General features: G+C 37.1%; 2 protein-coding genes across 4 annotated transcripts in view; one reads left to right on the forward strand and one right to left on the reverse strand.

The window, feature by feature from the left end:
• Positions 1 to 845: 845 nt before the first annotated feature.
• Positions 846 to 10,622, reverse strand: LOC113817614 (uncharacterized). 2 transcript variants are annotated; one of them, XM_070123035.1, is made up of 8 exons: positions 10,540 to 10,622; positions 9,152 to 9,201; positions 7,258 to 8,088; positions 6,772 to 6,876; positions 6,482 to 6,643; positions 6,139 to 6,285; positions 3,807 to 3,983; positions 846 to 2,726 (listed from the first exon to the last, which is right to left on the reverse strand). In XM_070123035.1, exons 2-8 carry the CDS (start codon positions 9,152 to 9,154, stop codon positions 2,226 to 2,228), a joined length of 1,926 nt encoding a protein of 641 aa, XP_069979136.1. In that variant the 5' UTR covers positions 9,155 to 9,201; positions 10,540 to 10,622; the 3' UTR covers positions 846 to 2,225. The 2 variants fall into 2 exon arrangements, with proteins under 2 accessions (XP_069979136.1, XP_069979137.1); XM_070123036.1 differs by lacking the exon at positions 10,540 to 10,622 and adding an exon at positions 9,777 to 9,827.
• Positions 10,623 to 11,999: 1,377 nt separating this feature from the next.
• The window catches only part of LOC113817613 (uncharacterized), an 11,555-nt gene continuing 1,313 nt past the window's right edge, over positions 12,000 to 22,241 (forward strand). Inside the window, exons 1-8 of one of the 2 annotated variants that reach the window (XM_027369664.2) lie at positions 12,000 to 12,151; positions 14,142 to 14,191; positions 16,734 to 17,564; positions 17,947 to 18,051; positions 18,180 to 18,341; positions 18,538 to 18,684; positions 20,116 to 20,292; positions 21,524 to 22,241. The exon at positions 21,524 to 22,241 is cut by the window's right edge and continues 1,313 nt beyond it. In XM_027369664.2, the coding sequence (XP_027225465.2) occupies positions 14,186 to 14,191; positions 16,734 to 17,564; positions 17,947 to 18,051; positions 18,180 to 18,341; positions 18,538 to 18,684; positions 20,116 to 20,292; positions 21,524 to 22,024 (1,929 nt within the window). In that variant the 5' untranslated portion in view covers positions 12,000 to 12,151; positions 14,142 to 14,185 and the 3' untranslated portion in view covers positions 22,025 to 22,241. The remainder of the gene's footprint in view (positions 12,152 to 14,141; positions 14,192 to 16,733; positions 17,565 to 17,946; positions 18,052 to 18,179; positions 18,342 to 18,537; positions 18,685 to 20,115; positions 20,293 to 21,523) is intronic. The other variant, XM_027369666.2, reaches the window with a different exon arrangement.

Consider the following 22,241-nt stretch of genomic DNA (forward strand, 5'->3'; position numbering starts at 1 on the left):
TATATATATTTACATATATTTATATATATTATGAATATATTTATATATATATATATTTGTTTATATAAATTATATATAGATATTATATATTACATTTATATTATATATGTTATATTTATATTATATTTATATATTGTATATATCTATATATATGTTATATATTATATATGTTATATATATTATATATATATATATATATATATATATATATATATATACATTATATATGTTATATATATTATATATATATATATATGTGTGTGTGTGTGTGTGTGTGTGTGTGTGTGTGTGTGTGTGTGTATGTATGTATGTATGTATAAATATGTATGTATATATATGTATTTATGTATATGTATAAATATGTGTATATATATATATGTATGTATGTATGTATGTATATATGTATGTATATATGTATATAATAAAATATATAACATATAATGTATATATAATATATATAATGTATATATATATAATATATATAACTTATATTTATGATATATATATAATATAGATATAATATACATATAATATAGACAATATATATTTCATATATATTATATATATATATATATATTTACATATATTTATATATATCATATACATATTTATTTATATTCATATATATTCATATTTATAAATCATATATATTGTCACCGCTCCACTATTTCCTTATAACTTCGTAATTACTTAGTTAATTAAGGTGGAGCAGTCACTTCTCAATATTACTTTGATCATGTTGGTGATAATTTCCTTTTGTCGATTCTTTACACTCCGTTCTAGTTCAAGAATATATCAATACACCTGGAATCAACGCTCGTGGTGGAATGGACAACGAAACACACTTATTTTCCACCACTTTAATAATACGATAATGCTATAGTTCAATATTTACGCGGCCACGGACTCACGAGGCTATGGCTGAGTGAACGCGAGAGCGACTGGCTACTCGCTTGGCCTTATAGACACTCCTTGCGCTGAACGGGGTAGTTTTACCCCTTAAGATCCACGTTTGATCTTGCTTTGATAAATAGATAATATCTGTGCATCTCAATAACAATATATATATATGTATTAATATTAACAACTATATAACCAAGTTATCATTGTGACAATCACATAGAATATATACTCCAATATTATAAAGGGATTAACATGATTACTTACTACCATCCCCATGACGTGGAAGGTGCCCTATGACTTGTCAACTTGTTTGTGGAACTTTGGAATACTTATTTTTGACTCCCTGTGATATATCTATTATATAATATATATATTATATATATTATATGTATATTATATATATATGTTATATATCATATATATAATATATATATGTTATATAACACACACACACACACACACACACACATATATATATATTTATATATATATATATATATATATATATATATATATATATATATATATATATGCATATATTATATGTATATATATACATATATATATAATTATATATAATTATATATATATAATATATATATATATATATATATATATATATATATATATATATATATATATATATATATATATATATATATATATGAGAACCCCTAAGCAGGATTAAGGGTACCAACATAATGCAGGGAAATATGGTCAAATGTCCATAATTTTCAGCTTTGTACGTTTTGTTTCACACAAAGAGAAAACTCTGGTTCACTATTTGTGTGGCCACAATAACATATGTATGAAATGCTTCTTTTAGGAAAGACTTCACATGATTTGTGAATTATATGTTATTTAAATACCAAAAGTAAAACTGAATGGGAATAAATTGAAGACAAAGAAGCAATAAACAAGTCTCATGCTTAAATCTAGAATCTCAAGGTTTACATAAAATATTTGAAACTGGTGTTTATCCTCTAACAGATATATGAAGATCTGGCATTTAGTATTCTCGACATCATGCAAGGAATGCTGCGCCCCACCGGGTTATGAGAGAGAGAGAGAGAGAAAGAGACAGAGAGAGAGAAAGTCGGCATGTAAACAGATTGATACAGTAAATGTTTCTTTAGTTCTTGCCATAACTTTATTACCATATGAAATGCAACAATACTCATAATCTGTCCAAAAATAAGTGAGTTCTAAAGATCTTTAAATTTTCTGTATTGAATTTCTCAAATACAGCCTCGAATAGGTAATACTTTTACTATATACTTACTATATAAATTAATGGCAGTACTTTTTTGGTAGGAAAATGGTTACAGTACAGCTCCGCAGTCTTCTATTATTACGTCTCGGATGTTACTCACAAGCATTGCCTTTTTCAAAACATCCATACCTGCAGTAACTCTGCCAAAAGAAAGAAAATCCAATGCCCTTGGAAGGCTCCTTGTGTAGATGATAAACTGGGCACCCTTAGTTCTGTTAAAGCTACCCGAAAGAAGGCCCTCTGTAACAGGTCGTGATGTCTTTTCAGTGGTTGGAATGTCAGGAAATAGGGGCTGTCCCCCCGTGCCATCATTTTTCTCGTAGTCACCTCCTGTGACCATTTCCCCTTGACTTCTAAAGTTGCTGATGGTGAGTAGAGAAGTACCACGGTATGAATACTCGCTGTCCCTAATGCAGAGCTTCAGGAATTGTTTGCTGCGAAGGCTGTCATCCTCTAGCTCGATGATAATGTCACCTTGTGTTTTCCCGCGCCAGGCGAGTCTCAGGAAAACCACCACAGGTTGAGAAATCAAATCCTCATACAAGTTGCACTGTAAGATAAAGACAAATGTATCGATATATTCATAAATTGTTGTGTGCCTAATATAAAGAATAAAAACCTGACACATACACCTAATTCTTGGTAGGTTTCTTCACATCATCTCTGTATTTCTCATTCACAATCATTGTCTTTCCCAAAGGAGATACCAATGGCAGTACAATAGACTCAACTGCTAGTAAGGGAACTTCTGGAAGTGGCTTGATTGCTGGGGGGCCACCAGCATGGGAACTGGCGCATCTGGTACTGGCAAATGATCTATCAGGAGTGGCACATTTGCCTGAGAAACCATCTGCATGGGAACGTGTAGAGGTGAAATGTTTGCTTGAGGACCTAACAGCAAGGGATATTCTTCTAAGGAACTAAAACCGAGAAACCTTTCAATAGTGGCACATTCACCTTAAGAGCTGCCAGCAAAGAAAATTCCAAGATTGGAGTGTTCATCTATGGAGCGTAGAATAATGGCATAATTGCCTGAAGATTCAACAACAAGAGATATACCAGCAATGTAATGTTCACCTACAGAGCTTCTAGCAATGATCCAGTCACTTGAGAAGCCACAAATAAAATTCCATGAATGGGACAGTCCCCTAAGGAGTTTCCAGTGATGACTCTGTCGCTTGAATATCCACTTACAAGGGATATTTCAGGAATGGAACATTCATTAGAGTTGCAGTCACTGATAATACCCTTGCTTGAGAACCCAACACCAAGGAACCTTCCTGGAATTAAATATTCATCAGTGCAGCTTCAGATGATGGTCCAGTCCTTTGAGGATCCGTCAGCAAGAAATTTAGAGCCGAGCTGCAAATAGTGGCCAGGTCAATTAAGGATTTGTCAGCAAGGGAACTTCGAGCAGCAGAATGCTAACCGAAGGAGCCAAATGGCAATGACTTGTTCATTAGAAGACCACCGATTCATTAGAAGAGCCACAGGGAAAATGACAATTTGCACATTTATCCTTTCTAGGATAAAAATCCAAAGAATATACACAGATTTTCAAAATCCTATCTATTTGTTCTACTCACATTCTTCATTATAACACCGAAGTATATTCAGTGACAGAACTTACTTTGAAGATATAGGATTCGCCTGGGGGAAGATGATCCACAGAGGCGTGAAGCTGGTACCCATGCTTCGCTGTTGCTCCTCCTGCGCACTCTGGGTCCTCCTGCCTCTTGGTCAGATGTCCGAAGCGCTCTTTGGTGATCGGGACCCATACAACCCCGGCTTGTATGAGGGTATTCATCTGAACGGACACAGTAAAGGATTTTATGGGTAAAATATAAATGGAAAAGGGGGACAAGTGAGAAACAGGGTAATGGGGGAAATTGTATAATGAGGGAGAGGGGGGGAGAAAGAGAGAAAGGGGAGAGAGAGAGGTGAGGAGAGGAGAGAGAGTTGGTGATAGGAGAGAGAAAGAAGAGAAAGATGGAGGGGGAGAGGACATAGGTGTCAATGAGAAGTGAGATGTGCTTACAGTCTAGGTCGTTGAACTTGTGTGATCCAACATGGTTATTGTGTAATATGTACTGGTCAAGGGCCAAGATTACTAAATTACTCCTCCAGTAATAGAGAGAGAGAGGGAAGGGAGAAAGAGAGAGTATAGCATACTGCATAACATAATGCATCAGTGATAGCTCACAGACCACGCTTGTAAAAGCATGGGTCGCACACTTGTGTGCCATGCTGCTCCTTCGTAGGTCGAGCTAAATATACATTCCACATAGCAACCACTGCTTGTGCCCGCCGGGGTCAGATTTAAGGACGACCCAGCTTGACCAAGTCTCACATTCATTCACTGCTAGTTAACCTGCTGCGCCCTTGCTAGGGTTTGAGGCTGCGGGTATCTCCAGCACCACGTCTCCTATCGTATTCTTTTCAACTTGTGTCATCACTTTTATCAATAAATGTGAAGCCATTTAACCAATATCACTTCTGCCCACCAGTATCCATATAGGAGGTCAATACCTTTTAGAGAGAGAGAGGGAGGGTGACAGGAGACAGGGAGGGAGGATTAGTGTTGGATAATTGGAGAAAGTGAAGATGAATTTTGGAAATTTTCTTGATTAGTCAAAAAGTTAAATGCAATTTAAGTAACTGAATATACAGAGACCAGATAAAAAATCTCCAAATAATTCATCTTCCATTCACAGCAAAATATATTGCACATTAACTGTGTCAGGGCATTCCAATTCCAACAGCTTTTCACTAATTGATTGACAGAAGGCATATCTCATAGATCACCTCTTGCTCAGGAATCGGTACTGACCAGTCCCCGATTTCTTGGGACATGCATGGCCTACTCAGTATCTGGAATTGGAGAATTTGGACACTACAGTGAGCAGCCAGCAAGACCTGTCGGAGCTCACAATGGGATCTCACAAAACACTTGTAACCTAAAAGGGGATACTTTAAGGATAATACTGATGACCTTAGAGTGACAGGAATATTTTGTGAATCACTTGCTCATATGACTCACTAGAGGAGTAATTTAGTACTCCTGGCCCTTGACCTGTAAACATCACATAATAACCAAGTTGGGTCATACAAGTTCAACGGCCTAGACAGCAAGCACATCTCACGACTCATTGAGACCTAACACCACACATCTTACCCACTGAACCATTAATATACAAACTTCCCTTGTCCACAACTTCCTTATATCCGCAGTCTACCTATTTTGGATGTTCCCCACCAAGTTGCGAATAAGGTAGGTCAACTGCTAATTAGGAAGCAACGTGGTTCCCACAACACTAGTAGCCCCATCCCTCAAAATGGGATCTTACGACACACTTTTGGGTTCCCATTCTATTCTGCGAAGTGGGTATGTTCATCCACCCAGACCGAGTTGTGCTAATTTTGACTATAGACAAGTGATAATTTGTCCGTGACAGGCACTCAGAATACTGTAATATGGCCATGGTGTCGACAGATGAAATGCAAATAGGAAAGGTGAATGGTCTATTTGGCAGGTCAAGTTTCTATGAAGAGAAGAGAGGGAGCTCCGCTTCCCCATGAGAACGATTGTCTCGGAAGGACACTATACTGTGGCGGGTGGCTTCGGAATACCCTTTTAAAGAGCCAGGGGTAGGCTTACACCTACCTTATATGATTGAGCTATATTTTCGTTGCTTTTATGAGAGCTATCTCTTCACCACAAACTGTACAGGCTTAGAGGGTTAAATTTTAATCACCTCATTTAGGTAAGTATAAAATTAATCTGTGATTTTTTTTATTTAATTTGACTAATTCCTTCAGAAACAATACCTGCGCTGATATTGGTAGGACAGAAGTGATATAATCTGACCGACGTAAGTATTACACAAGAAAACAAATTCAAACATCACTCTCGATTACCCGATAACAGACAAATCAAGCACAAAGTATCTCATCCTACTAACCGGAAGCAAGAGGTGAAGGCGATCCGCAGGCATCGAGTCGTCGTTCATCGGCACCATTGTGAAAAGGTCCTCGTTTCCATGTTTTTCAATGCGGTAATAGGTCTTTTGCCCTCGTACATATGCTTCGGGTATTTTCTTCATCAGGTCCTTCAATTTCATGTTCGAGAAAGAATGGCAAAGAGAGAGCGGAAGTGTAATTAAATCTTGTAGCATGATATATCTTATTTTAGTCCCATAATTTGTCAAATCTAAAACCATATATTACAAGTGCTTGGCTAGAAGCACAAAAAAAGAGCAATTACTATTCTAAAATTCATGCAAGTCAAACGCACTAATGATCTACCTTGAAATCAATGCTGGTTGTAGAAGAACTGGGTATGAATGGGCACAACTCTCCCACCATGGCTGTGTTGTTAACTTGGAGGGTCACACTGGCACAAAAGGCCTGGTTGTCCTTCTTTATCACAATCAATGGCTTTGTGAGAGTGATCAGTGATACCATGATCTGCAATATAATGATATGCTATGAAAGGTTCTTGCGCTAGGAAAATATGTAATGAAAATTATCAGTCACACGTTTAAAACAATGTTTGTCACAGTGACGTTAATATAATTCACTCTTCTCGCACTCACAGATTCGCTGGCAGAGTCAGTAATGGCCTGGAGCTGACTAAATTCCAGATTCTTCAACGTGTTCCAGTTCATCAACTCCATTGAGAAGTTCACCAAGTTATGCATCTGAAAAACACCTGCTAGCTATATTACTGACATACTATTTTTCCATATACATAACCGTAAGTTATCAGTTACAGAAAACCATTACTAAATTGATTTACTGATAACTACTAGGTGCTCAGGAGGCAGTAACCTGTGCTCTATCTGGGACATAATGACATAGACAATAGTAATCTAGACTTTTAAAAGCGTCACTGCTTATACTTTACAATATTTGAGTGAAGTCACCATCTGCTGCAATGTTACTGGCCTGAAATCTAAAAATCTAGTAAATATTTTAATTAATTTCATTCTTATTCTACATTCATATCTAATGCTTCATATAAGACTTCCTAATGAGTTAAATGTCACGTTTCCTATGAAAAAGTGTTTTCACTGATTTACCTGAGACTTTATTAACATATTCTGGCCACTTGTCATATGCAGTATATCTTGCGTCCATGTCTGAACAGATTCCTTGCACTGAGAAACCGCTTGGCTGCAATCGTCAGTGTCTTGGATTCTAGAAAGTTTCGAAACACGAATTTGTAATTCTTTGAGATCCTGAAGTTTGGACAAGCCTTCTTCCTGTGCTTCCTTTAGCTTGATAAGTTCTCCAGCCACACTTTGCTCTGCCTGCTTGTATTGCTCCACAACATGTTCCAGTTCCAATGACTTTTTTTTGTATTCCTTCTCCAGGGTCTGCAATTCTTTGTCGTACACTCCTATACGGTCAAATGTTTGGTTATGTTCCAGTATGAATTGCTCAACTTCTGCATTTATATTGTTCCTCGTTTCCTCCAAGGCCTTTTTGACTGAGATAACATTGCATGTACTCATAGGATGCTCAATGACAGTGCAAACATGGCAGATCCATTCGTCACACGACTTGCACTTAAACAATTGGTGCTGCCCATGATCCTCACAAAACCCAGCGGAAAGTGGAGGTCCCTGCTCAGCTTTGGCCGATGCTTTCGATGGGAGTTGAGCTCCTTCCTCCTGGTCATCCTGTGATGTCAAATCTAGGATGCTAAAATTTGTTGTTAACTGTGATATGTCTGTGACTTTAGTCTCTCTTTTACAGAGAGGACATGCGATCAATCCATCATTTCTTTCTTTGATATTCAGCAAACATTGGGAGCAAAAAGTATGGCCACAGGGCAATATCCTCGGCCGCTTGGCTTCACTGTCATAACATGAAAAGCATACTTGACAAACTGCAGTGGACATGCTCGCCTGTAGAAAAAAAATACATTTAGGTCAAAATAATTATTTTTGTATTACAAGAAAATTACATCATCTAAAGCCGTGTGATTTTTCATAGCTAGGAAACTAAAAAAAACTATGACATTAGATAGATATAAACACCAATTATGTGTTGCTCCAGTTACCAAACGGTTTATAAACAACAAATTCTATGCCGTCACTGAAATCAGACGATGCGTAAAAATGACACAACCAGGGAGAGGGTGAGAGAGAAAGAGAAAGAGAGAAGGGGGATGAAAGACAGATAAAAAAATAGAGAGAGGGGGATGAGAGAGAGAGGAGGGATGAGAGAGAAAGAGAGAAGGGGAATGAGACACAGAGAACGAAATAAGAGAGAGGGGAGATGAGAGATAGATAGAATGAGATAGAAGAGGGATGAAAGAAACAGAGAGAAGGCGAATGAGCAGCACAGAAAGAAAGACATAGAAACAAGGGGGATAAGAGACACACAAAGAGATAGAGAGATGAGAGACACAGAGAGAAAGAGGTAGAGAGAAGGGGGATGAGATACATAGAGAGAAAGGGGATGAGAGACAGAGAAAGAAAGAGAGGGGAGGAACGAGAGAAAGAGAAAAGGATGAGAAAAAGAGACAGAGAGAGGGGGGTTGGGGGACGAGAGAGAGAGAGGGGGGAGGGAGACGAGAGAGAAGTGGTCGGCTATAAAGAAGGGAGACGAAAGAGAGAGAGGGGGGAGGGAGAGAGAGAGAAGAGAAAGAATTTCTGGACATGTCTGTAGCCGTCATTTATTCTGCTCTGGTATTGTTAATACCTCGGCGTGCTGTGCGGAATGAGGTGTTAGTTTTTCCCTTGCTCGCCTTATGCCTGGCAGTGCAGTCAGCACTTTCAAGAGAGTATATTGCAAATGCAAGAACGCGAAACATCCTCAGTTGATATTCGTAAGACTTTTTTTCTCAGTTTATGCTATAGGATATGTTGCCCTGAAGTACTTCGACACGAATCGTTGGAGGAAATTCTTGCACAGAATTTTAAGAATCGAAAATAAAATATCCAGTTACATAAGCTTGTCTCTTACCATGATGCTTCACGGCGAATACTCTCCAGGTGGTCAAGGTTTCTGTACTTCTGAAAAACAAGAAGGAATATTCATGATGGCTCAAAGAAATTAGTATTAATAGTTATGAAAATCATTGGCATGAGTTGGGACAACGTTATATTGTCGTAGTTGTTTCTTATGCTAATTCTACAGCCTACATATAGGCGCAACCGCGCTTCCAGCCCTAACCAAAAAAATATCAAGAAATAATGAATAACAATAATCATTACAACGATAATAATAAAAACAATAAACCTATCCTCCACCAAGTACAAAACACTGTTGTTATAAACGTAGATATAACATTACTAACATTAATACAAGGATAATATATAGCTAATATTTCAAATAATAAACACAGCAAACGTTCGCGACCTAAATCTCACGTCTTTCATGCGAATTCAGAATCCGTGAGAATTTGCGTTGCATGCGATGAGAAATTCATAAGGATAGCCGAACAGATTCGCTTAGATATTTGCTTGTATATCTGTTTGCCACACCACCACTTACTTCCCTATTACCTACATCACCACAGTCCTCACCGCCCACACCATGACCACATATATAGTCATAAGCCATACCACAATGACTACCATAACCATACCACTTCGGCCCTCAAAAAAATACTGGTGCAGTATCTCGAGTGGAATGCAATGACCAGTCGAGGCAACACAACACGTACAATACAGGTACCAAACGGAAATAGTGCTTTGTACAGCACCTGCAAACCCATTACGAGCTGGAGAGGAGTACCCTCCTGTTGTAAACACAAACACAGGGAACATTCATTAATGACACTATACGACCGTACTATATACATAGTAAAAAACACAGAAAAGAAAAAAATATATGCAAGACAAGAAACGAAGGCAAAAGAAGGGACTGATAAAGACTATGTACACGCTTTAGAGCAACATTTTCATAATCAGCATTATTTTCATTATTATTGCTGACTTGTTGAAAGTTCAGGTAATGGCTTATCTGTCTGACATTTAATTGTATATCAGTAACTGATAAGCCGTGAGATGTCTTGACTTTTACGTAGCTTCCCTTAAACCCTGTCAATTGATTAATCATTATAAAAAACTAAAAATAATGAAATCAGTTGTTGCTTGAACACGTGCATTTTGTAATTTAGTCTGACCTGAAACGACTAAGGTAAAGCAGAGGTCACGATAGTAATTCAGGGTCGCGGTTCAAGTGAGAAACAAAGTTAACCTGATCGCGTGTTACCCTATCCCCCTTTCCTTCCTTATTTTTGACCTTGCATTTTACGGACAAAGTCACAGGTTTATGTACAGGCACTTAACAGTCTGAGCTTAAATGCATTTTTTCTTTTTTGTTTTGTTTTGTTTATTCTGACTTACCTCTGCTCTGTTTGCTGGCGAAGTGATGAGTCAAGAAGAGAGAAGTGGTTATATCCAGATGATAACGTATCTCAGCTTCGTTATTTTCAGCGCTGGTATCCAGTCATGGAATTCGAACGTATTTTGATGTATCGGATACTTTATTGCTAGTATCATTACATCATGTTTATTCTTTATTCTAATATTTCATATCATATTCATATATATATTTATTTTCATATTCGTGCTTCGTCTTAGAAATGCACAGGACTACTCCATATCAAAACCAGTTTCGCGTAAAAAAAAAAAAAAAAAAAAAAAAAAAAAATATATATATATATATATATATATATATATATATATATATATATATATATATATTAGTCATTTTGGTGACGAACTTCATGTATTATACTAACCCAGGATAGTGTTTGACGCTTGCTTTGATAAGGATTCTCTTTTTTTTCTCTCTCGTAGTAAATATTGTCAGTTAACAATCAAAGATCTCGAAGAAATTAGATTGTAGTGAGCGAGACAGTTAGATCTACAGAAAGACAAATATGCGTTCTATAGGTTAACCTCAATCCGATTATCATTAAATCTGCATTATTTTGCTGGACCGTCTTAACTTTATTTATTTTTTTTTGTCTCGTTTCTTAGCTTCTTATTGTGTTATTTAATGTTGTCTTAGATTTTTTTTAATTATTATTATCTTATTTTATGTAACGGTTCCTTGCTATTATTTTACTTCTTGTTTTAATTCTAGCGTTTTATTATTTTTACTGCCTCGTTCTTGGCTGTTTATTTGTGCTTGTATTTTATGTTTCTTTCTTAGCTGTTTTATTATGTTTGCATTTTATATCCCGCTTCATTCGTCTTTAATAAATGTAGACATTTACCTTTGTTTTACGGCCCATCACAAACCTACCTGTTAGACGATCAATGTCAGCTGACCAATAACAACAAAGTTGATAATAATTATTATGGTTATCATTATTACCATTTTTATTATTATTGCCGTTATTGTCATTGTTATTATTGTTATCATCAATTATTGTAGTTTTACTACCATTTTAGTATCATCACCATCATGATTACCATTTTTTATTATTATTTGTGCTGTACTTATCTTAATTATTGCTTTTATTATCATAATCATTATTATTATTCTTTCAGGAAAAGTGTTGAAACCGCAATAATGATAATAATGTTGCTTCATGTGCCTTCGTTTTCTACATAGGATTCGTCTGTGTACGTTTTCTGTCTTAAAATGTATATATATATATATATATATATATATATATATATATATATATATATATATATATACATATATATATATATTTTTTTTTTTTTTTTTATATACTATGCATATAATACTGAAATTAATAAGACGACAATGAATATTCCTTTTCTTTATGTACAGTAAGGTACTCCTCTCCTCTAGCTCTACAGTCAATGGTTTTACACGTACAACTCACCTCGTATGATTCCTGTACCGTACGCGTTGCCGCGACCAGCCACTGCATTCACCTTGAGGTACAGAACGTATTTTTGCTCTTCCTCTTAACAATCATCAGCTACAGTTTGTGCTTAAATCTGCTGCTGCCAGTGGTGTGGACCTTCAGAGAAGGTACGTGTTGACTTGTACAGTAATTTTGTGTGTAAAAAGAAAGTATACAGTTTTTAAGATACGTTATTTCTGTACTAAAAGTGATCACTTTGGGATCGATACAGACCAAGGGTTCCCAACCTGTGATGCATGTATCAACAGTGTATTGGAACTATTCGTAGAGTTCATATGCTTAAATGAAATAGTAATATGTGATCTGATATGACAACGTATGTTAGCGTCTTTCCCATACATAAGTAACTGCTCTCAGCCATCTATTAGTTTGTTTCCACTTATTATTATTATTTATGTTTATTATTATTATTATTATTATTATTATTGTTATTATTATTATTATTATTATTATTATTATTATTATTATTATTATTATTATTATTATTATTATTATTATTATTATTATTATTATTATTATTTTGTTACTTTCCATAAATGTATCATAACAATAATATATAAGTATTTTACTGTTGACATGATGGCATCCCAGGCTACCGCTGTTCGCCAGTGTAAGCACAAGTCATTTTTTGGGCAATACGTATGTTTCACTTTCTCTTGGCAGTTGGAAAAAAAATAACTTTAATGATTTTTCTATCAAATTTAGACGGATGTTTTAAACAGCCCCTTGCTACGAAATACTACTCCACGTTGTTCATATTTATGGTTGTTACTCAGAGTGTGAGAACAATGTCTATAGTTTTCAGGTTCCATGCCTAAGATAGTCTTACGTAATTGTAAATACTTTTATTTGATTTCTTTGAAGTCCAGCTCTCGTGAAAGTGAATCGTCTCACACTCGGATTACTTAGAAGAGCGCAAGTAGAGGACAGGTGTGGCATACGTCACTTAAGTATGTATCAGTGCGTGTTATGATTATCTACATTCCTGTAAACACATGGAGTATGTATGTGAAAACGGCATAAGAAGAATTTAACCTTGTGCACACGATCTTTGTTAAATATTTAAATATATTGTCGTAGATAACTGTCATATACCTTGAGTCTTACAGCTCATATAAGCGCAACCGCGTTTCAAGCCCTATAGGAAGATAAATAATACAAAACAAAATTATTAAAACAATAATTATAAAGAAAAACAAATGCCATTAACCAGTAACAAAACACGATTACGTTGATACATTACTGACAATAATACAAGGATAGTAAATATTAAAAGGTAATTAATATCGAAGTCAGTATCTCAAGATAAACAAAGCAAACATTCGCGATCTAAATCTCACGTACTTCATGCGAATTCAGAATCCGTGAGAATTAAGGAATGCAACTTTACGTCGCATGCGATAATAAAAGGTTAAAGACCGCTGAAAATTCACAACGCCAGCCTTGTCAGCCTGCGGTAAGAACAATATTGCATGTAACAATCCGTGCATGAAAACTTATAATCAAATAGAAGTTATCTGAACTTGTATCCCCCATGTCCATCTGTTTTCAACCGTGAGCCATCCCTTCTACCAGATATCAACATACTCATTTCCCCACTTCCTCCCTTCCTCCTCACATCCTTCTGTGTCAACCTGGAATTAGTTGCTTTATTGTCTCAGAGCTGGTTTCATTAGAAAAGTAATTATTTTCAGCATTGTTTATAATGGATTTACGAATTTGTATTACTTGTAATCTCAAACACCGTTACAAATAATTTGATTAATTATCGTCATAAGCAATACAGGCATTATAATAGCAAATACGCTTGTATTGTTTGTTACTATAATCAGTTGATTATGAAAATCATTATCTCTGTAAGTACTGTAATTATTTCATAACTGGAATGAATAATCCATGATTACTTTTTTAGCCATCATCATTGCCGGTTTTAGTAGCATAAACATTACTATTTCTGTTGCTTTAGTAGCACTACTGTCCATGTTATTTTTATTCATATATTTAGCCATATTAGGATGTCCAAAGTATTGACATTGATTTTAATCATTATTGATACTGTTTTCTTTGTCATCACTGATATTCCTTCTTGTTTTTCAGAAGTTCAGAAATCTTGACCACCTGGAGAGTATTCGTCGTGGAGTATGATGGTAAGAGACTTCCTTTTGTAATTTGAATTTATTTTGGGGTCATTTCATTTTAAATTCTAGTCTGTATAATACTGTTAAATCGCTGACTACGACACGCCACTTAATGGCTTTCCCGATAGACGAAGACGCGCCACCTCCTGGCTTTTAATATTGCCCCATCATATGGCCTATTGATAAAAATTCTGGTTTCTCATCAATGCCCACATCTGAAAATAGTGGGTCTTGCCCTGAGGAGTCACCAAGGGAAAGGCTAGATCAGTAGCAACTCGAGGTGTCTTTCTTTCTTTCTTTCTTTTTGACGAAAATGCGCCAAGAGCTCGCGGCAAGCACCTCGGGCGACTCGGAATCGATCCCACCCCGTATATCACGAGATTGCGATCGCAGCGAAAGCATGTTAATTTATTCCACGTCATGTGCCGTGTCCAGCCTGCGTTCACTCGGGCAAAACGGTCGACCAGACAAGATGTTTCACGAAGCGCTGCGTGGCGAACAGGGCGAGATTTGGAGGGAGTTCCCATCGCCTCGCGGCCCAATTGTAAACAATCAAAATGGCCGCCACTTAGAACCTTAAAAGTATGTGTCCGAACTGCAGTACATGTTTCATTTTACCTGTCTATATTTGTTAGTCACAAAATTGGAAAACATGTACCTGTGGCACAAGTGGGTCCTGCCCCGAGGAGTCACGAAGGGAAAGGCTAGATCAGTAGCAACTCGAGGTGTCATGACACCTGTTTATTTTGATGCCGTCACAAAAGTTACGGATGCTTTGTGAATATGATCGATCATTTTGGTCTTTTCAATTTTCAAAAAGGAAAATAATTATTATAATGGTTATATGTTCATTGAACAGTCATCATAATAACCCTGTCGATGAAAAGAATGGGCGATTATGTGTATGTGTGAATGATTGTCAAGTGGAATTGCTCGAAAAGGGAGTTTAGCCAAAGACGTGTATTTTTTACTCAGCTTGAAGGAATTAAGTGTACCTACTTTTATAAATACTTCCATACACACACGCAATGAAAGAATGAAAGGTATTTTATTTATTTATGTGTAGGATACCAGGCCAACAACACTATGAAGTCAGTATATATATATGTATATAAAATTACATGTTATGTACGTATATATATATATATATATATATATATATATATATATATATATATATATATATATATATATATATGTTTATATATATATATATATATGTTTATATATATATGTTTATATATATATATATATATATATATATATATATATGTATATATGCATATATATGTTTATATATATATATGTTTATATATATATATATATATATATATATATATATATATATATGTATATATATGTATATATATATATATTATATATATATATATGTATATATATATTTAACTATATATATGTATATATATGTATATATATATATATATATATATATTCATATATACAGTATGTGTGTGTGTGTATTACAATATTATACTGGTGTATCAAATCTGAAAAGGCCAGGCATATCTAATCTATGACACTCTTATAAACGTTACTAACTAGGTTGGTGTCGTCCAAACATTTTCGCCAATTGCACCCTTTATTACTTTCTTGTACTGTTACCCCCCCCCCCCCCCGTCCGCCATAGCTAAACAAACTCTTATTTAGGATAATGCAAATAATCTACTAATTATGAAAAGACATTACAGGAGTGTTGGTCAATAAATTCGAATTTAATACACGAATAAAAAAGATGATTCATAAAACATGTGTTTCTTTGTGTGTGTGTGTGTGTGTGTTTCTTGTTTGTTCACGTACCCTCAGACCTGGGCAAACTACGGCCCGCGGGCCACATCCGGCCCTATGTGCGTCCCTGTCCGGCCCGCGAGAGGCCAATCATAAATTACAACATAAATTAACCTGTTAAGCGTCTCCGCCGGCTTATCCTGTTTTCCGATTTTTTACACCTCAATTTCACGTAGTCTAATATAAATATTTATAGAATAGTTTTACCAGTACCAGCTATTCAAAATATATAATTAATGCATTTTACAACGTAAGAAAGTTCAGTAGAATTAAGTTCAAGTTATCGTTGATGTGGCCCTCTGACACAATTCAGGTTTCTCATGTGGCCCCTTGTAAAAATTAATTGCCCACCCCTGCCTTATGATCTATGATGCGGACCCCAATTTGTACAACACTGAACTAGGTCAACGGTATGCGTACGATGAGCTCATGAGAACTGTCGGTGAATCCAAATGACGGACACATCTTTCACTGATAAAGTATTCTTCAAGAATCCCAAGAGACTTCCTGAGGGTTTTTGGGTCTAAACCGAAAATTTTCTTTTTCATTCCTTTATAAACCCTAACTTGTAACAGCCAAAAGCCAAAAGGACACCAGTATATTTCTAAAAAGAAATAATCCGTTTAAAGTTGGCATAGATTTTTTTTTTACTCACACTTGACCCCAAATAATGTGATTTTCTTGCAACATTATTCTTATCACATTAATAATTATTTTGACCTAAATGTATTTCTTTTTTCTGCAGGCGAGTATGTCCACTGCAGTTTGTCAAGTATGCTTTTCATGTTATGACAGTGAAGCCAAGCGGCCGAGGATATTGCCCTGTGGCCATACTTTTTGCTCCCAATGTTTGCTGAATATCACAGAAAGAAATGATGGATTGATCGCATGTCCTCGCTGTAAAAGAGAAACTAAAGTCACAGACATATCACAGTTAACAACAAATTTTAGCATCCTAGATTTGACATCACAGGATGACCAGGAGGAAGGAGCTCAACTCCCATCGAAAGCATCGGCCAAAGCTGAGCAGGGACCTCCACTTTCCGCTGGGTTTTGTGAGGATCATGGGCAGCACCAATTGTTTAAGTGCAAGTCGTGTGACGAATGGATCTGCCATGTTTGCACTGTCATTGAGCATCCTATGAGTACATGCAATGTTATCTCAGTCAAAAAGGCCTTGGAGGAAACGAGGAACAATATAAATGCAGAAGTTGAGCAATTCATACTGGAACATAACCAAACATTTGACCGTATAGGAGTGTACGACAAAGAATTGCAGACCCTGGAGAAGGAATACAAAAAAACATTATTGGAACTGGAACATGTTGTGGAGCAATACAAGCAGGCAGAGCAGACTGTGGCTGGAGAACTTATCAAGCTAAAGAAAGCACAGGAAGAAGGCTTGTCCAAACTTCAGGATCTCAAAGAATTACAAATTCGTGTTTCAAAACTTTCTAGAATCCAAGACATTGACGATTGCAGTCAAGCTGTTTCTCAGTACAAGAAATCTGTTCAGACATGGACGCAAGATATACTGCATATGACAAGTGGCCAGAATATGTCACTTAAGTCTCAGGTAATTCAGTGAAAACACTTTTTTCATAGAAAACATGACATTTAACTCATTAGGAAGTCTTATATGAAGCATTAGATATGAATGTAGAATAAGAATGAAATTAATTAAAATATTTACTAGATTTTTAGATTTCAGGCCAGTAACATTGCAGCAGATGGTGACTTCACTCAAATATTGTAAAGTATAAGCAGTGACGCTTTTAAAAGTCTAGATTACTATTGTCTATGTCATTATGTCCCAGACAGAGCACAGGTTACTGCCTCCTGAGCACCTAGTAGTTATCAGTAAATCAATTTAGTAATGGTTTTCTGTAACTGATAACTTACGGTTATGTATATGGAAAAATAGTATGTCAGTAATATAGCTAGCAGGTGTTTTTCAGATGCATAACTTGGTGAACTTCTCAATGGAGTTGATGAACTGGAACACGTTGAAGAATCTGGAATTTAGTCAGCTCCAGGCCATTACTGACTCTGCCAGCGAATCTGTGAGTGCGAGAAGAGTGAATTATATTAACGTCACTGTGACAAACATTGTTTTAAACGTGTGACTGATAATTTTCATTACATATTTTCCTAGCGCAAGAACCTTTCATAGCATATCATTATATTGCAGATCATGGTATCACTGATCACTCTCACAAAGCCATTGATTGTGATAAAGAAGGACAACCAGGCCTTTTGTGCCAGTGTGACCCTCCAAGTTAACAACACAGCCATGGTGGGAGAGTTGTGCCCATTCATACCCAGTTCTTCCACAACCAGCATTGATTTCACGGTAGATCATTAGTGCGTTTGACTTGCATGAATTTTAGAATAGTAATTGCTCTTTTTTTGTGCTTCTAGCCAAGCACTTGCAATATATGGTTTTAGATTTGACAAATTATGGGACTAAAATAAGATATATCATGCTACAAGATTTAATTACACTTCCGCTCTCTCTTTGCCATTCTTTCTCGAACATGAAATTGAAGGACCTGATGAAGAAAATACCTGAAGCATATGTACGAGGGCAAAAGACCTATTACCGCATTGAAAAACATGAAAACGAGGACCTTTTCACAATGGTGCCGATGAACGGCGACTCGATGCCTACGGATCGCCTTCACCTCTTGATTCCGGTTAGTAGGATGAGATACTTTGTGCTTGATTTGTCTGTTATCGGGTAATCGAGAGTGATGTTTGAATTTGTTTTCTTGTGTAATACTTACGTCGGTCAGATTATATCACTCAAACAGTATTACTTCTGTCCTACCAATATGAGCGCAGGTATTTTTTCTGATGGAATTAAGAAAACAATTTTTTCACAACTTGATTATATACTTACCTAAATAAGGTGAACATAAGAATATAACCCTCTAAGCTTGTACAGTTTGTGATGAAGAGATAGCTCTCATAAAACCGACGAAAATATACCTCACATAAGGTAAGTGTAAGCCTACCCCTGGCTCTTTAAATGGGTATTCCTAAGCCACAGTATAGTGTCCCTTCTGACCTGCCAGATAGACCGTTCACCTTTCCTATTTGCATTTCATCTATCGCCACCATGGCCATGTTACAGTATTCTGAATGCCTGTCAAGTACAAATTATCACTTTATACTCAGAATTAGTGCAACTTGGTCTAAGTGGATGAATATGCCCACCTGGTGGAGTAGAATGGGAGGTCAGGAATGGGTTGCAAGATCCTATTTTGAGGGCTGGAATACTAGTGTTGTGAGAGTTATAAGTGGATGGGAATCAGTTTGCTTCCTAATTGGCAGTTGACCTACCTTATTCTAGTAGTATATTCGCAACCATTATTTGCATTGACACTGACAACATTTCTTGTTCTGTGACCTTTCCAAGTCCCACATGTCGTAAATAAAGGTCCTTGACAAAAAGTCTCTGGTATGTTGGTCGTTTTATTGTGAGTGTAAGATGGTCACTCCCTCTCTCTCTCCTCCCCCGCCTCTCCCCCTCCCTCCCTCCTCTCTTATCTCTCTCTCTCTCTCCTACCCCCTCTCACCCTCCCTCCTTCTCTCTCTTTCCCCTCCACGCCTCTATCTCCTCTCACCCCCTCTCTCTTTCTCTCTCTCTCTCTCCCTTCCTCTCCCTCTCTCTCTCTCTCTCTCTCTTCTCCTCCTCCCCCCTCCCTCCCTCCTCTCTTATCTCACCCTTCCCAGCCCCCCCCCCCCTCTCTCTCACCTCTAACCCTCCCTTTCTCTCTCTCCTTTCACCCTCCCTCTCCTTTTTTTCTCTCACCTTCCCTCTCTTTCTCCTCTGATCCTCCCTCTCTCTCTCGTCTCACCCTTTAGACGACGAATCCTTCATCTTCAAAGTAAGTTCTGTCACTGAATATACTTCGGTGTTATAATGAAGAATGTGAGTAGAACAAATAGATGAGATTTTGAAAATCTGTGTATATTCCTTGGGTTTTTATCCTAGAAAGGATAAATGTGCAAATTTTCATTGTGTGTATGTGTGTCAAGTGTTCCCCCATAATCCTATTTCTCAGTGCCCCCACTTTTCCATTCGTATTTTACCCACAAAATCCTTTACTGTGTCCGTTCAGATGAATACCCTCATACAAGCCGGGGTTGTATGGGTCGAGATCACCAAAGAGCGCTTCGGACATCTGACCAAGAGGCAGGAGGACCCAGAGTGCGCAGGAGGAGCAACAGCGAAGTATGGGTACCAGCTTCATGCTTTTGTGGATCATCTTCCCCCAGACGAATCCTTCATCTTCAAAGTAAGTTCTGTCACTGAATATACTTCGGTGTTATAATGAAGAATGCGAGTAGAACGAATAGATAATTTTTTCAAATCTATGTGTATTCTTTTGGTTTATATCCTAGAAAGGATAAATGTGCAAATTTTCATTGTGTGTGTGTGTGTCAAGTGTTTAACGGCCATGTGACTACTCAGTCCTGTGCGTCGCTCCTTTGGCAAAGGTGTCACTCCCTGTGGCTCTTCATATGAACATCCTTTATCAGTGGTCTTCTAATGAATAAGTCATTGCCATTTGGCTCCTTCGGTTAGTATTCTGCTCCTCGAAATTCCCTTGCTGGCAGATCCTTAAGTGACTTGGCCACTATCAACAGCTCGGCAGTAATTTTCCTTGCTGACGGATCCTCAAAGGACTGGACCATCATCTGAAGCTGCACTGATGAATATTTAATTCCAGGAAGGTTCCTTGGTGTTGGGTTCTTGAGCAAGGGGATTATCAGTGACTGCAACTCTAATGAATGTTCCATTCCTGAAATATCCCTTCTGTGAGGATATTCAAGCAACTGAATCATCGGTGGAAACTCCTTAGGGCAGTGTTGTCCTAACATTTTCGCCCAATGTGCTCTTTATTACTTTCTTGTACCGTTACGTAAACCCCCCTCCCGTCCACCATGATGTGTGTGTGGGTGTGTGTGTTCCTTGTTTGTTCACTTACCCTTATGAGCTATGTTGCGGACCCCAGTTTGGACAACACTGCCTTAGGGGACTGTCCCATTCCTGGAATTTCACATGGCTTATTCTTAAGTGACTGGGTCATTTCTGGAAGCTCTGTAGGTGAACATTACATTGCTGGCATATCTTGTTGGTGAATATTCAGGCAACTGGGCCATTATTCTACACTCCATACATGAATGCTCCAATCCTGAAATTTTCTTTGCTGGCAGCTCTTAAGGTGAATGTGCCACTGTTGAAAGCTTCCTCGGTTTTAGTTCCTTGGATGAATATGCCTTGGTAATAGGTCCCCAAACAAACATTTCGCCTCCACAAGTTCACTTGCAGATGGTTTCTCAGGCAAATGTGCCACTCCTGAAAGATCATTTGCCAGTACCAGATGCGCCAGTTCCCATGCTGGTTAGCCCCCAGGCAATCAAGCCACCTACCAAGAATTAGGTGTATATGTCAGATTTTTATTCTCTTTATTTTAAGCACACAGCAAGTTATAAATATATTGATACATTGTCTTTTTCTTCCAGTGCAACTTGTATGAGGATTTGATTTCTCAACCTGTGGTGGTTTTCCTGAGACTCGCCTGGCGCGGGAAAACACAAGGTGACATTATCATCGAGCTAGAGGATGACAGCCTTCGCAGCAAACAATTCCTGAAGCTCTGCATTGGAGACAGTGAGCACTCGTACCGTGGTACTTCCCTCCTCAGCATCCACAACTTTGGAATTCCAGGGGAAGGTGTCGTAGGAGGTGGCTACGAGCAAAATGATGGCACGGTATATATATCCCTATATCCTGACATTCCAGACAATGAAAAGGTAGCACAACCTATTATAGAGGGCCTTCTCTCGGGTCTTGTAAATGGAGTTAATGATACCCTCTTTATCATCTGCACAAGAAGCCATCCAGGGTCAGTTGATTGGTTCTCTTTTGGCAGAGTTACTGCAGGTATGGATGTTTTGAAAAAGGTAATGCTTGTGAGTAACATCCGAGACGTAGTAATAGAAGACTGCGGAGTTGTATTGTAACCATTTTCCTATCAGAAGCATTGCCGTTATTTTTTCGAACTGGATAGTGGAAGTATTATTTTTTAAAGAATGTATTTAAGATATGCAGTTCAAAAGGCAAATTTGAAGATCTTTACCAGTCTTTTTTTTCTTTTTGGGACGATTTCTTTAAGTATTGTTGTCTTCCATAAGGTAATAAAGATATGCTAAGAACTAAAGAAACATTTAGTGTAGTATA

The sequence above is a fragment of the Penaeus vannamei genome, chromosome 6 (assembly GCF_042767895.1).
Source record: "Penaeus vannamei isolate JL-2024 chromosome 6, ASM4276789v1, whole genome shotgun sequence".
Taxonomy (NCBI): domain Eukaryota; kingdom Metazoa; phylum Arthropoda; class Malacostraca; order Decapoda; family Penaeidae; genus Penaeus; species Penaeus vannamei.